Genomic DNA, 15416 nt, shown 5'->3' with positions numbered 1-15416 from the left:
TCCTGATCTAACCACTTCACTTTTTTCTTTGCTTTGAGTCAAAGATTAGCCAAGACAATTCATAACATAATAGATCTTGATATGGAGCTGTAAAGGCTTAGAAAGGAACATGTTAAACTTGTCAAAACAATTCAAAACGTCGCACTAATTGACGATGAAGCTAGTAGACAGGTGGATGTTACCCGTAAGTTGGCACGCTGGACAAATTTGTACTTACTGGTTGGAACAGGTCGCGTGCAATTTCCTGGAGTTCTATATAGTACTGTGATTGTATGATACGTGTTGGAGGGAAAAAATGCTGTTTGTTACAATGGTAAGTCTGATACATCGTGATCCCAAAAATGACAAATTTCAGGTGATGGCCTGTTGAAAGTGTGAAGAGGAGTGGTTAGGATTAGGAATGGTTACAGTGCATGCTGTAGTGAAAATTCGGATGCCAAGCGTTAGCCTGAAAGAGGAATATCAGAAAATAGAACATTGTCGGTGGTGGTGTCAATAGTTCCAGTCTTAAACTACCTGTGTACATTCACTTTTGATGGTCTTTTTCTCTTCGACGTTACTGTTCTCTTAAATACTAAGTGTAGCTTCAGTTTATTAGTACTAATGTGCTAGGTAGTGTGTGTACACTGATGTGATCTTCAATACTGTTACCCGTTTTGGCCAAATGCGAGGGCTGTCAAGAGAGTAACAGACGTTTTGAAATAAAGTAACAGAGTGAACAAACCAAATTGTATTATATACATTTGAAAGGTACACTCTTAAGCTATTTTTCCACATAATTACCATTCAAATTAAGGCACTTATCATACCGTGACACAAGTTTTTCAATACCGTCACGGTGGAAATCTGCACCTGCAATTTCAACCACTGGCTTACAACGGCATGCAGTTCGGCGTCAGTATCAAAGTGTTGTGTAGCGAGCCATGTCTTCATCGCTGGGAAGAGGTGATAATCGCTCGGCGCCAAATCCGGGCTGTAGGGTGGGTGATCGAACACCTCCCATCCAAGAACTCTCGGGCACGCTTGGTCGTACGTGGACGTGCGTTGTAGTGAAAAAACACAACACCTTCGCGCTAAGTTTTCTCCGGTGCTTGTTTTGAATTGCGCGCCGTAACTCTGTGTTTCACAATACCTCTCAGAGGTAATTGTGCCACGTTCAAGAAAATCAGCGAGAAGCAGTTCCAGAGCACAATAGCCTTGATCTTTCTTGCTGAAAGCGTTTGTAAACACTTCTTTGGTTACTTGGGAAAATGTGTGTTCCATTCCAACGATTTTTTTTAATTGATATGCATCACCCAAGTCTAGTCTCCAGTGACGATACGATCGATGCGAGGAAAGTCAGTGATGCATTATTTATTTATTCGTTATGATTTTCGAAACCCACCTAGCACAAAATTTGTGTTAACCAAGCTTCTCCACCAGAATTTCATTCACCAAACTCCGCGAACTTTGGGGAAAATATTCATTAAGTTCCGTAATCGTGAAACTACGATTTGCAGGAATTCTGTCGTCGATTTGCCTCACCAGTTCATTAGACACAAGGCTAGGCCTACCACTGCAGTCCTCATCATGAACATTGGAACGGACATTTTTTAAATCAATTGCCTCACTTGATCTTCACTCATTATTCTATGTCCGTACACTTCACACAGTTGGCGATGAATTTCAATCTGCTTATATTTTTTTGTCAACAAAAACCTAATCACAGAACGCACTTCACAAAAGACGAGATTTTCTCTTCAGTGCACATTGTAACACGTCACATAAAGCACAGTAAGAGTGTCATATTTCTCACGCTACCACTGCTCACGTACCGAGTGTGACAACGTTCTGACATTAAGATGGAGAGACTAACCATACCCACTGCCGCGATAGGCCAAAACGTCCGGGACCTTCTGGACAGCCCTCGTAATTGCTGTTTTCTCTGATTTCGCCACCTACCATAGATGATCAACATTGAGAAGTGTTTAAAGCTCAGCAATGAGATTTCACATTTTAACTCCGATTTCCTTGTTCGATGTTGCTTCATCAAAACTAATTGTTTCTTGCTGGTGGGAAGATATTCACTTGCACGACGCCGTTCTCTTCGTAAATTTAATTATGTTTCTACTGTTGAGTTTAGCAGTTTCGTAGTCTGTGTACTAGAGATCGCGACTTAAACAGGAAACGTCATACGTCCGCAACTATTTCTCCAGTTTAAATCATGTAGTTCAATGATAGCTGTTTGGTTCAAACTTCATAGTTTTCGGAGCTGTTCAACTTACGTCGACGTATCTGTGCATTTATGCAAGGCGAACTGATCACTGACAAGCAGTGGATTACCAGTGAATTGGACGAGCATTTTGCTGCTGTTTCTCCGTTTGGATCATTGTTTACCTGACTTCCTACAAGCTAAATAAAGTAAGAGCAGAATGTAGATCCTTAAATTTTACATCACAAATAATGCCATTGATCGTACGTGGAATAAAAGATCCTTTTCTGCTACCTGGCGTGAAGCATACATTTTCTCTGTCTTGAAACCTGGAATATCAACGACGTGCAGTTCCAGTTATAGGCAATTAACTTCCCGTTCTTTGTGGAAGATATTTGACATAATTAATTGAAAGCTTAGTTGGTATGTGCAAACTAACCTTATGCTTTCTAATTTCCAAAGGAGGTTTCGGTTTTCCGCTACTGATTATCAATCTTCAGAGTGCAGTCCAGGATGCTTTTCGCCACTGCTAACATCTGATAGACTTTCTTTTTGATCTTCTGAAGGCTTATGACACCATTTGGCGTTATTGAATTTTACGTCAACTGCCATGGGGAGTATAAGGTCGTATGGGTTTCTTTTTGAAACAGTTTGTGCACGCTCTCCGTCCGCTTCGTCTAAGACAATAACATTACACAAGGCAGTGTTTTTTAAGTGTGACTGTTTGCTGTAGCGACGAATGGTGATTCTGATTGTATATGGACGCCGCTCCTGATCTTTTTGCCAATAGACAATTACAACTCTGAACAAGCTTCCTCGCAGGTCAATCATCACTGGATTTATTTCCTCCGTCGTAAGACTATGTTCACTTTCGTCTCTTACTTACGTGCGCTTATCATCGAGATCTTTATCCAGGCCATACATGTTCGTCTTTTAGTTGACAAGCGCTCGCTGCTGGTCTAGTTGCTAGTGCTAGTGCATATACTTTTAGTGCAAATCTTCCCGGGATAGATTCCAGTACGAGAGTACATAAAAATTCACTTTCATTAAACAAACAAAAAGGAATCATTTTAGTTGACAATAATTCGATTTTCTGTTCTTAATCTTTAGTTTGATCACCGACTGTCTTGCACAGTCCATCAACAATTGCTGTTTACGAATACTTAGTATACTGAAAGTGTTGTCCCATATTTCTTGTGGTGCTGATCGCGTTGTCCTACGACAGTATCGATTCCTAATGTGCTCGAAGTTCAGAGGTAGATGAATTGTCTGTTGGTCCAGGTGCGAGCGGTCCCGGGTTCGAATCTCAGTGGGGACATCTCTTAAGTAGTTTTTAGGCTAAGCATCCCAAGTAAAGTTTTTCCTAGCTTTTCTTTATTCACACCAGGCAATTTCTAGGGTGGTACAGTCCGCAGCAAAAAACCTGCAACATGAACATGTAAGTTTATTTCGAAACTACGAAGTGTTTTGCTCCAAAATAAGTGTGCAGGGGAGGACTCAGAGGTTTCTCCTGGCGTGATTCGTGCCACTTAGACGTTATGTTGATTCAATGCCCTGTTAGACGTAGTTTCACAAACTTACATCCTCATGTTGCAGGTTTTTTTTGCTGCGGACTGTACCTAACATACTTACAGGTCCCTTCCCAGGTAGTGTGATCACTGAGGAATGTCATCCCTCATTCATGACTGACTGAAATGGCAATAGATATTAAGAGCCTAGAAATGTAATTCATAATTTCTAGTCTGTGGATCCGCCAGACTTACTACGTTACGCGAACTGAACACGGTCCAATCTACAAGGGGTGGTTTATTCTTAAGATCTAATTATTTTGGACGATTGCCTCAAAAATAACTTAGGCCATTTTGTTCATAGTTCATAAATATTTTGTTAACTTGATATGGCATAACTCATTTGTGCTGAAAAATGCAGAGGAATATCGCTATCCACATAACTCAAGACATGCAGCAGATGATTTGGTACCGATTAGACATCTGTAGTGCAACACGCTTTGCTACGCTCTTTCTATGACACTTCGTCAGACAAGAGGGAAAAATAGTAGTTAAAGGTCTAGTAGCTCAGGAAATTGCGATCTCAAAATGGCTCCTGCTTTAAATGAGAAAGGATGCCAAGGCTGCAGTTGAAGAAAATGGTATTTTAATGAGAACATTTTTATTTATAATCCCTAATAGATGCTATTTTTATTTTTCAGATGTTAGCCCGGGATTTCCTGGACAACTATATATTTCTAGCGATTGGTCGAGTTGGGTCTACGTCTGAAAATATTACCCAGAAGATAGTTTGGGTTGAAGAACATGATAAAAGGTCCTTCTTATTAGATCTTCTAAATGCAGCTGGACTGAATAAACCAAGTAAGTACTGAAGTAGAATAACATGAGTTGTCTCGTAAGCATTGATAATGGTTCCTGACTCCATGAAACTTAAAACTCGCCTGTGAAATATGAGATTCCATGTGAAATATGAGATTCAATAGAAGATTGAAAACATATGTCAATAGATGTTTGATGTATTCGAGTATTGAAAGTCTCTATAATTCCGTTCCCAGTAGTTCGATTGATTGAGATTTAATGGGGGACGGCAGTATCGATACACCCAGTAATTCGAGAAAACTATTACAAAACACTACTCGCCAAACACATGTTTTGGATTACAGGAGAGTTTACAGTTTTCTGAATAATTTTTATTGAAAAAGATAAGTTTGCATTCGGTAGTCATTTTTTCGAGTTACTGAGTGAAGCTGGTCCCTAGTCCGCAAGTAAAAGAAGAAAAAAAGAATCAAAATATGTTAATGAGAATTAAGTAAATGCAGTAATATAAAGGTAACCAAGAAAGTTCTGTCGCTTTTTGTGGAAGTCTGTGTTCCATGGTCCTCACACCGAGAGTTAAATGCGAATGGAGATAAGGCGAAGGTCAGTTGTTGGTGTGGGTATATCCAACATGCTACCTTGTTGTAGCAGTTCAGTTACACCGTGAACTTCGATAAAGGTAGTGAACATGGAACTTGTACAGAACGTCATAACGGCATGTTTCCTGTACGAGTTCAAACTGGGGTCAAACACCTCTGCAGCGCGGCGAAAGATATGCCAGACCTTTGGTGAGGGTGTCGTGACTACGCGCACAGTGCAATGGTGGTTTAACAAGTTTAAGGACGATGACGAAACACTAGAAGACGCACCATGTATCGGAAGACCAACACATGTACAACATGATCTTCAAGCAGCAAATGAGGCGAGCAGTAGCCAGACATATGAGGAACTGGGACTGCAATTCAGTGAGTGGAGAAACCATTCGGCAGCACCTCCATCAACTTGGGAAGCACTAGAAATTGGATAGATGGGTCCCACATGATTTGATTCCAGGCCAGAAGGCAACGCGAGCAAGAACCCGTGTTTCTTTGCTGTCTCGTCTGAGGAAGGAGCCATTTTTGGACAGCGTGTTGACATGTGATAAGTGGGTCATGTACGAAGCTCCAGGCGCCGTCATCATTGGTTAGCACCGATTCCGAAACAGCCTCCACCAGATGTCCCTCCTGCGTGTTTGGTGGACCTCTCACAGCATCGTGCATCGGGACCTGCTATCAGGTGGTCAGAGCATCAGTGCAACTACGTACTGTCAGCAGTTGAGCCGTGTTCAAGAAAAACTGAAAACTCGGAAGCCAGCACTTCTGAATCGCAAAGGGGTCCTCCTGTTATAGGACAACGCTAAGCGCCGCGTGTCTAGGATGACCCGGGATACCATTTTACGCTTTGGATGGAAAACAGTTGCATCCGCCATTGCATCTTCCGATTATCACCTGTTCCATTCCTTGGACAATCACCTTAGGGGACGCCAGTTCAAATTCTAGTAGAGATGCAAAATGCACTTGATACATTTTTTGCTTCACGGCCCACGAAGTTCTACCGCGATAAAATCCATGGCCTTCCAGAACGTTGGCAGGTCGTCGATGCTGATGGGACTATTTTTGATCTTCCAGGTACGTCTTAGGTGACATGACGATGTTCCAAAGTGGTGGGTGAAAAAGCAAGATAACTTCCTTGGATATCTTTATACATTGCATTTTTTTATTTTATTTTATTTTATTTTTTTAAATATCAAATTAGTGTTGTCTTTCCAAATTGGGAGGCCGAATTTCAGTTATTACGTTCTACTGCTTCTGAGACGTACTAGAATGGAGTGGGAGTGTAGGTGTCTTGTGGTAATTAAACTTTGAGCAAAGTAATAAAATAATTATACACTTAAAGTTCACGTATTACCCGGTTATTTCGTGAGTATTGCCCTTAAAGAGTTCTGTTATAACTAGCTGATCTTAAGACAGGACACCTGAGAGCAATATTCACGAAATAAACGAGTAACAAGAACTTCTTATTTTTGGTTGTATATGTTTATCGTTATATGTATGACACACAACGTGTCATGCAAGCAGACAAACTAAAAAATGTAGATAGTCATCCCAGGAACCTTAGTGACGTTCGCCAAATATGAACATCAAATATATTAATTTAAAACATATATAATTCATCTTTTATAAAACAAATGTTTCAAAATGTCACATATGAAATAAATATCTTCCAGCGTAAAATAAATAATTTTATTGTTGAAGTATTCACTTCCGGTACTTTGGGGTTCAATTGGAGGAATTTCTCTAGCACGTCTTTCATGAGGGTTTTCCCCGAAAATGCAGCTATCTTCACTGTACATCGAAATTTCCACTAGTACGGAAGTTTGAATTCAGCACTTGAAATATTAAGAGTTACGTAGCGTTGGGAACTCGAACATTAAGCTTCTGAAATTTGACAGAACCTTTACGCTGTTGCTGGTGTTGATTCTACAGAATGCTTATTTGAAGAATAGCAACAAATGACTGAACTAAACTGTAGTTATTGGAAAACCAAATTTTACTGAAGAATACTTGTATTACCATGAAAGGCAAGAAATAATACTAATAGTTTTACTAATATATTTACCGGCACCTACGGCCTTAAACCCGTCAAACGTATGATGGATAACGTCTCTCGCTGTTGCCGAGTCAGCGAACATACTATCCACGAAAAGTATTTTCTAAAATATAAAATTGCATATTTTGCTTCAAATAGGCTATAAGCATAGTCTATACATTAATTTGTCTAAAATTATCTCAAGCTAGGTTTTTTTCTTTTAATTTATTTATTCATTCAGTGCATCTAGAACTTAATAAAGGTCTAATGTTGAATGTTGTTTTATACCTTAACGTGAAAGCATCTAATTCGCCCAAGGAAAGCCTAAAATCTGATAAAAATCACTTTTAATGTGATCACATTAGTTGTACCAATAATATACTAACAAAAAGCTCAAAAACCTAGGTGGACGTTTTCAGACTGGGTCCACTTGGGCAAGCCCTGTTAAGATGTGACAAATAGTTTCCTGGCTTTCACCAAACTCATCTGACAACAGTGTTACACAACGATCTTTTGTAACGAATTCTCCGATTTACGTGATGAAATCTTCCTTACGCACTGAGATTGGACGGCCAGGTCTTGCTTCACCTTCATTTGATATGAACATTTTAAATCGCTCGTACCATCGAAATATCTGGGCACGAGACAAGCAAGTATTCTTATATACTTGTCACCAATTTGTCTCGTCGCACTTTTGCTCAAACAATTTAATTTTCTCACACTGGTCCATGGCGTTAACGTGGCAACGCTCTCCCATTACTGACTCACGATCTCATAATTCCCGTCATGCTTAGGTGTAACGATGTAAAATTTGCCAGTTCATAACGCAATATGTAATCTTAGTTTGGCATACAATCATTTGTTGCTAAAATTTTTAGTTTCTTTACAATAAATTAGTTTCATTAATTAATTGTCAGATTGTGTGTGCCTTGTATTCTAGGAAAATATGCAATATTTTTAATAATAAAATTATCCGACCATAACTCTAAACTTAAGAACCCTTTTTAAACGGTTGGCATTGAATTACGTAAGCTAAATAAATTGTATTTAATGAGTTGGAGATCTCATATTACTTAGTTTTTTTCTTCTTTTCTTTTCTTAAGCTCCTGAATCTCTCACATTGGTTTTCGTTGAAACCAAGAAAGGAGCTGATGCGCTTGAAGAATTCTTAGATCATGAAGGATATCCAGTTACTTCTATTCATGGAGATCGTAGCCAGCGAGAAAGGGAAGAAGCTTTGAGGAGATTCCGTACAGGGCGCACACCTATTCTTGTTGCTACCGCTGTAAGTATTTAAGCTTTCGGCGTAAATAAATATTGCCAATAAATGAATGTATTTGTAATTAGTTTTATGTATTTGTTTATTTTTTAACGTAATCTATCTATTAAAATGCTACAATATGAATTAAAAGCGCTTGAGCTCCAACCTATAACTTTGGCTTTCAAATCTTTCATTTACGGTTAATTTCACGTTTAACAGAAACATTTTGAGTATTTGCACTTTAAATAGTATAAATTAGTTAACTACATATTTTTCATAAAGTTTGATATAAAATTATTGTTCAAAGCCTTTGTATTTTAATAAACCTTCTCTAAAATCAATGCATGGGAATTGTGCTTCCATCTTCGAGTTCTTTTAAACTATGTTTATATGTTTGTGGTCAATTCTTTCGACAATGAGATCTTGGAAAGTACAGGCTCTAGAAAGATGACGTTTTCACTGATCGATTGGAAATTTTGCGTAGATTGTCCATTTCTAATTGAATATTTAAAAAAAAAAAAAAAAAATGGCCATTATTTCTTTATTACATTTTTTTAGGGTACACTTGAAGCGTTGATTTTTTTTTAAACCATCATATCCTATGCGTTATACATTCCAACACCACAATGTTGTATATTGGGGTTGTATGTCTCAGGCGTTTGTTCCATGCCCAAATAATAGTGAAAAAGGAAGGATAACCATTTCTCGAGTCTAAGATAAATCTTTATTTTTTGAGTGTTTTGCCCAATGAACACCATATATAACTGACATTATAATTAATTGTATATGTATTTGCTTATTACATACTGCATGCAAGAAGAAAACAACACTGGTCATGCATAAATTAGAAACTCCAACCGGAAGTAGGCTCAAATCTTGTAAACGGTGCGAGATATTGAGAAAAAATAATCGAAAAAATCTCCCCTTTATGATACCCCTATATCCGCCGATTTTATTTTTTTTAAATCAAGACGTTTTTCACTTGTGTCTGTAAAGGGACATGTATATATGTTGTGAGGAATGAGAAGAGATTTATGCTCATATCCGAATGATGCGCTTTGTAGAGAGCGCAGGTTCAGTTAGTTATATATTAAAATGTTAGGTTTATGTGTTTGTCCCCAATCCTTTCGACAATAAGATCTCGAAAACCACAAGTGCTAGAAACGTGCCGTTTTCAGTGGTCAATTCCAAATTTTGTGTAGATTGTCCAGTTCTCATTCAAACTGTCAAAAATTGTGTCGTCGTTGTTCTATTCAACATTTTAAGGGCAGTTTTGAGCCCATAAGATTAACACTGTTTCAGGCCGAAACTACGATGTTTGGCAACCAGTAGAGAAGTTACGTATGGCGGGTTGACAGACATTGCAGCGCTTTGCTTAAATCTGAATGGCAAAACCTGTTGGATGCTGGCAACTTCTTAGGCCTCAAGAGACGCAATAAGGCGCACTCGGATGGATATGGATTTATTAGAAAAAAATATTTTCACTTGATATCGTGTTACTTCTACAAATTCGTTACAAACTCACTCCATCTATACATAGCAATTCACTTCTTTTGTAAGTCTCCTATCCTTTACTTGTGTGAGTGAAGAGAGATGCACAATCTGAAGCAGATTCATTTTCATAACAGAACGATGCGCTGAGTAGACAGCGCAGGTTCAGCTTATATATAAAATATGAATTAAATTTTATTTTACTTTACTTTTTGTGAATAGTAACAGTGAATAAGAGAAATTTTAATCAGGATAGTCTTTTTTCATACTTCAGACTAAGAATACTTTAAGAAGAAATAATTAAAATCCTCTAATTTCTTTTAAACATTAAGGATATTAATGAAATAACAGAAGGCAATTCAAGGTATGTAATCTTCAAGATAGCAGCTACTTTTCTTCTAAACCAGCACTCGTACAAAATATCAGAAAATTTGGAAGTCGAAATTAATCGGTGTAAAATAATACTTAGTATTGTACCTTAAGATACCAGCTACACAAATTAAAATCACCATTAAATATGATTATACTATTCAAATGAGTTACCTGGAAATGTGGTCACTACTTGCATCTAAATTCAAAAGAAGAAAATGCCGAAAAAGAATATTCGCGTTTGGATTGATAGATTAGAGTTTAAAATATCCTTGCAGCGCTGTTTATAATAAGGGAACTGTTTAAAATAAGATCCAAACCGTTACCCAGGTTTGTACGCAAGTCGGACCAAGGACCGAACTCGAAACCACACGGAAAAATACGCCTGTTAGCTCTCTGCCAAAGTCAGATGTAGATAAGGCATTATAGAATCGACGAATTTAAAATTAAAAAAAAAAAAAAAGTAATGGAATGTTGTTCAGTTGAGAAGCGACGTATATTATTACTATATAAGGCAATGTTATCACGAGATATGTAGAATTCTATTTCGCGCGTCCTGAGTTTGATGAAACTGTATGCTGCTCGCATATTCGGTCTTGTTTTAGAGAATCGAACGACCCATCTATCTTTAAGACGCCATGTACTTAGTAGTGGGAAAAAGTGCATTAGTTAAGTTACGTTGGTTGTCTACAAAGTAATGAGGTGAAATTTTGAGGGCAGAGATAACAATAGTTAAAATATGTATTCTATTTGCAACTACAAATTTCGAGGAAGAGTATAAATTTAGAAATGAAACATTCTAATCCAGGCCTTATCCAGAAGTAAGATATTCAGTAGTATTGAGAAAGGTAAATAAATAAATAAATAAATAAAAATCAAAAGAAAAGAATTTTTACTTGTCTGATAGTTCAGTGTTCTTAGTACATCGAACTTAGTGCTCAGAGCACATACGTAAAAGCTCGTAGCTTCTCACCTTCCTAGAAACAATCAAAAAGTACAATACTTGTTTAAAAAACGACAGTAAGTTTAGTCCAGTAAATAACGTTTAATTCTTAGAAAATGAAAGATTGCTACTTTTGATTTTAATATCCTCACTTCACTATTTCTTTACTTTTCCTTCGTTTGTGAAAGAACCAATGATGGATTAAGACATTTGAAACCCGAATATTAAGATGGGGACAATAACTAACTGAGGTTGCTGAGAGCTGTATTTTCAGTTTTGAATTTCACAACTACAAGTCCTAATATTACTTTTATATGTTTTTCTGAGGTGGCTGCTCGTGGTTTGGATATTCCCCATGTGAAACATGTAATAAATTTCGATCTGCCATCTGATATTGAAGAGTATGTGCATCGCATTGGTAGAACTGGCCGAATGGGTAATCTTGGTAAGTACTCAAATTACGTATTTTGTATGTAGAAGGCTGCTGTAAACGTTATTAATTAATACAACTACTATAAGAAATTTATAAAATTAAATGAAATACAAGAAATTTTAAATTTAAATGAATTAATAATTAATTCTATTGAAATGAATGTTTCCATGATTCGCGTTTAGTAAGTTCAGTGTGTGGTAAATACTCCCTGTTCCTCCGACACCTGTTGTCCGTCGAACGTGCATATACATAAAAAGTACTACAGCAGATTTCACGAGGATCGCAAACTTCGTTTTCACAAAGAAAATTTGAATATTACATTCTTAACATAAAAATGCACGTATTCCATTTACAGTATTTTATTTTTTATCTGTTACGAAAGTTCTACGTCCATTTGTCAACACTGAAGCTATTGGCGACTGGGCGTAGTGCTTAAAGTGGGATCCAAACTACTAAGTTTTTATTCCAGGCAAGTACTAGATCCTAAATATGTATATATACTGCTGTTCTGTATACTAACTGAATAAAATTTGTACAAAGCAAACCTTTATTATTACTAATCCACAACGTTGATTTCGCCAATACACAGTTGCTTTAACCAGACATTCCGAAAGTGCAATCTAAGGCTATAGCTTTAATATTTCAGAAAACGAAACTAAATCACGTTTAAACAGTTAATAAGATTCTTCCTTTCATTTTTCCAGTTTTAATTTTTAATTAAGCAGAGACTTAACTTCTAATTAGGCGCACACGTTCGCTCTTTTGCCCTCATACCTTATACTAACACGGGAGGGTCCCACAAGTTGTCGCTAAAATCTGATTGCCATATAGCACATCTGATAAAGCATCATAAGAAATGAACTTGAGCAAAATTTAAGGTGCTATGGCCCAGAAGGATAGGAGCTAGGGGTTTCAAAATTTGAATAACCAAAGAATGGAATTATGTACGTTTAAAGTATATATCTTGAAAACCGTTAAAGCAATCAAAACAAAAGTTGCACAATATAATGAGAAAAAAATGCTCTATCGAAAACCGTAAACAGTGTTGCCATATGTGAAGCAGTGTTGCCAACTCAGCATAAAATATTTTATTATAAATTGCACCATATACAAGTGTGCAGAGATTTAAAATGCACTATTATTATTATTAAATATAACAGTGAAGTGTAATGGTACAGTGTTACACACTATTGGAGCTACATGTGCTGAAAGTGTACAATGAAGAGAAAAATTATATCAAAGTTCGAATCTATGAAGTATCACTTATACCAATGGTAAAAATACCTGTACTTGGATACATTTCTAATTTGTTCTTTTTATATATCTGAGGATCTTGAATCCAGTGAAACTATTTTTAAACATATCCGTCTATGTGAGGTCATGAGAAAGGTGATCTCAAATTTAGGGTATAAATATCCCAGACGTAAGGTGTTCGTGACCCCATGAACGGATATGTGTAAGAAGTTTTATTGGATTCAGCTTCCTCAAAGCAGTGTAAATTCTTAACTGGAAATGTATCCAAGCATGGGTATACTTTATTATGGCATGATCATTAGTTCTTTATAAACTAAAACTTTGTTGTAACTATATACTTACAACATAATTGAAGGTGCTAGAGTTCGAGAGTGAGAACGTTTAAAACGCTATTTACAAGTTTGTTCCAAAAATCTTGACAGACAGTGAAGAAGGGAAGAATTCTGTAAATAATGTTGAACTAGCATTGTACCGAAAGTAGTTTATCGCTGTTTGTAAACTGAACTCTCTCAAACTCAAGATAAAATGCTTCCCGAACGGAGAACAAGATATAAGCAATACATTTAATACCAAAACAAAAGTAGTTTTGTATCTTTCTTGGTTTATAGTACGTTCTCGTGGCTTGCCAGATTTAATTTAGGCAACCCGTAGGATATACATAAAGATGTATAACTTCCACGCACTTGACAAAATGTTGAGGCAAACAAAGCAACATTTAAAATATATGAGTTGCATAACTTAATCGCAAAGAAAGAAGATCCAAATCATCCAAAAAAAAAAAAAAAAAAAAAAAAAATTCTAACACTAAGCTACGCCTTGTGGATTTATTCACAAGAAATGCCTTAACCCGTATTGTAGAGTTATTAACGAAACATTTGTGAAATATGAATAAAATTGCTTAAGTCATGTTGAGAAAATCATCCGAGAAAAACTCATCTCAAAGAATGAACTACCTTTGTGGATTTTTTCAGGACAGAAGCTACGCAGTATTGTCAGGTTACTAACGAAACGTTTATTTATGAAATGCGAAGAAAAACATGAGTCATTTCAGAGAAAGCACACCATCAAGAGTAAACTACTACTAGTTTTTTCAAGCCGAATGAGTTATGGTATATCATCAGATTATTAATGAAATAATCATTTATGTACTATGAAGATCGTCTGAGGAAAACTCACCTCCAGCTACCCCTTGTGGATTTTTCCTAGAATGCGACTTACACCATGTTAAAAGGTTATTAATGAAACATATTGAAATATAAAATATGAACAAAATCGTTACAACAGTTTTCGAGAAAATGGAAATATTAATTTTTACCCTTCATTAAACTATTTTTGGGGTGGGAAGAAAATTCTAAGAACTCCTTTATAAAAACGTTAAGTTTAAAATTTAGTCTCGGTACGTTGAACAACATTGCTTATAGGCGAGTGGACATCTTTACATCTGGACGACTGAACGGACGGACGGACAGATGGACTTTTTCGGCACGTAAGGCCATTAGTTGTGTAAATTCGTTGAAATTACGTTTCACGTTCATCACACTACTTCTTCTATTGTCACTCGAAAGTCAGAGGAAATTACTAAAGATCTACCTTTATCATTAGAAAGTGTGTTGAGAAAACGTAATCTACCTTTGTTTTCTCAACACTACGCAAATGGAAAAGAACTACATGAAAAGATGTTCGGGGAACTCAAATTTTTCTTGCGTATTTGGATGTGTAGTACGATTACCTAGCTTACAAAGGTAATTTAATCGTGAAATACATTGTATGAAAGCAAATTGAGAACTTCAGATATCTTGTAGTGGTTTCCGATATTTCAAGTTTTTCCAAAAGAAATGACTTTTTAAATTTTTTTAAAATCGTTTTTCTTTCTTTCTTTCTTTTTTTTTTTTTTTCATCTCCTGACCCTGAGGTGGTATCCCAGGGCTGGCATGTTTGAGGAGAAACGGAAAAAATTTTCAGTCCCAGGTATTTGAATCCTGTGTGTAATAGGGATGCTATAGAATTGGCCACCTTTGTGTTATTCTAAGAAATTATTTACTTCGTTGTTTCTAGAAAATCTCTCTCTATGTATAAAAGCCAGTGTTAGTGTTGCAATGTGTGTCCCACGAAACGCGGAGGAAGCTTCACGGATTCCCTTTTTACAATAAAGGAACTTCATGGTTTCATGTGTACAGTAGGACATGAATACTTAATTGGTATTTTATGTAGGAATGCAGCCTTAAATGCAAGTACAAAATTTAATAGAAGGCAGTTTTACCCAATAAAACCCACTAGTCTGTTAAAAAAAAAGTTTCCACAGCCCTTGTCGCGAATGTTTTCCTCCATGACAACGCGCCTTATCACAAGGGGATTCTTGGCCAAGAAAGAAGTTGTTTGCATCAACCACCCCATTATTCTCGCGACCTAGCCCCAGCAGACTTCTTTCTGTTCTCCAAGATTAAATTAAAACTGAAGCAACAAAGACTTGGCTCAATTTCTTATACATTGCAGTTATCAGTGAGCAGTTAAGTGCAATACAG

The 15416-nt window shown here is 36.7% G+C and overlaps 1 protein-coding gene across 3 annotated transcripts in view; it reads left to right on the top strand.

The window, feature by feature from the left end:
- Positions 1-15416, top strand: part of bel (ATP-dependent RNA helicase bel) — a 136652-nt gene that overhangs the window by 78760 nt on the left and 42476 nt on the right. For all 3 annotated transcript variants that reach the window (XM_081769361.1, XM_081769359.1, XM_081769362.1), the window contains exons 10-12: positions 4401-4560; positions 8247-8428; positions 11535-11652. In XM_081769361.1, coding sequence (XP_081625487.1) covers positions 4401-4560; positions 8247-8428; positions 11535-11652 — 460 coding nt within the window. The remainder of the gene's footprint in view (positions 1-4400; positions 4561-8246; positions 8429-11534; positions 11653-15416) is intronic.

The sequence above is a fragment of the Thermobia domestica genome, chromosome 8, assembly GCF_964235325.1.
Source record: "Thermobia domestica chromosome 8, izTheDome1.hap1.1, whole genome shotgun sequence".
Lineage (NCBI taxonomy): Eukaryota > Metazoa > Arthropoda > Insecta > Zygentoma > Lepismatidae > Thermobia > Thermobia domestica.
The sequence above is the reverse complement of the archived record's forward strand: the minus strand, read 5'-3'. Positions and strand labels throughout refer to the sequence as shown.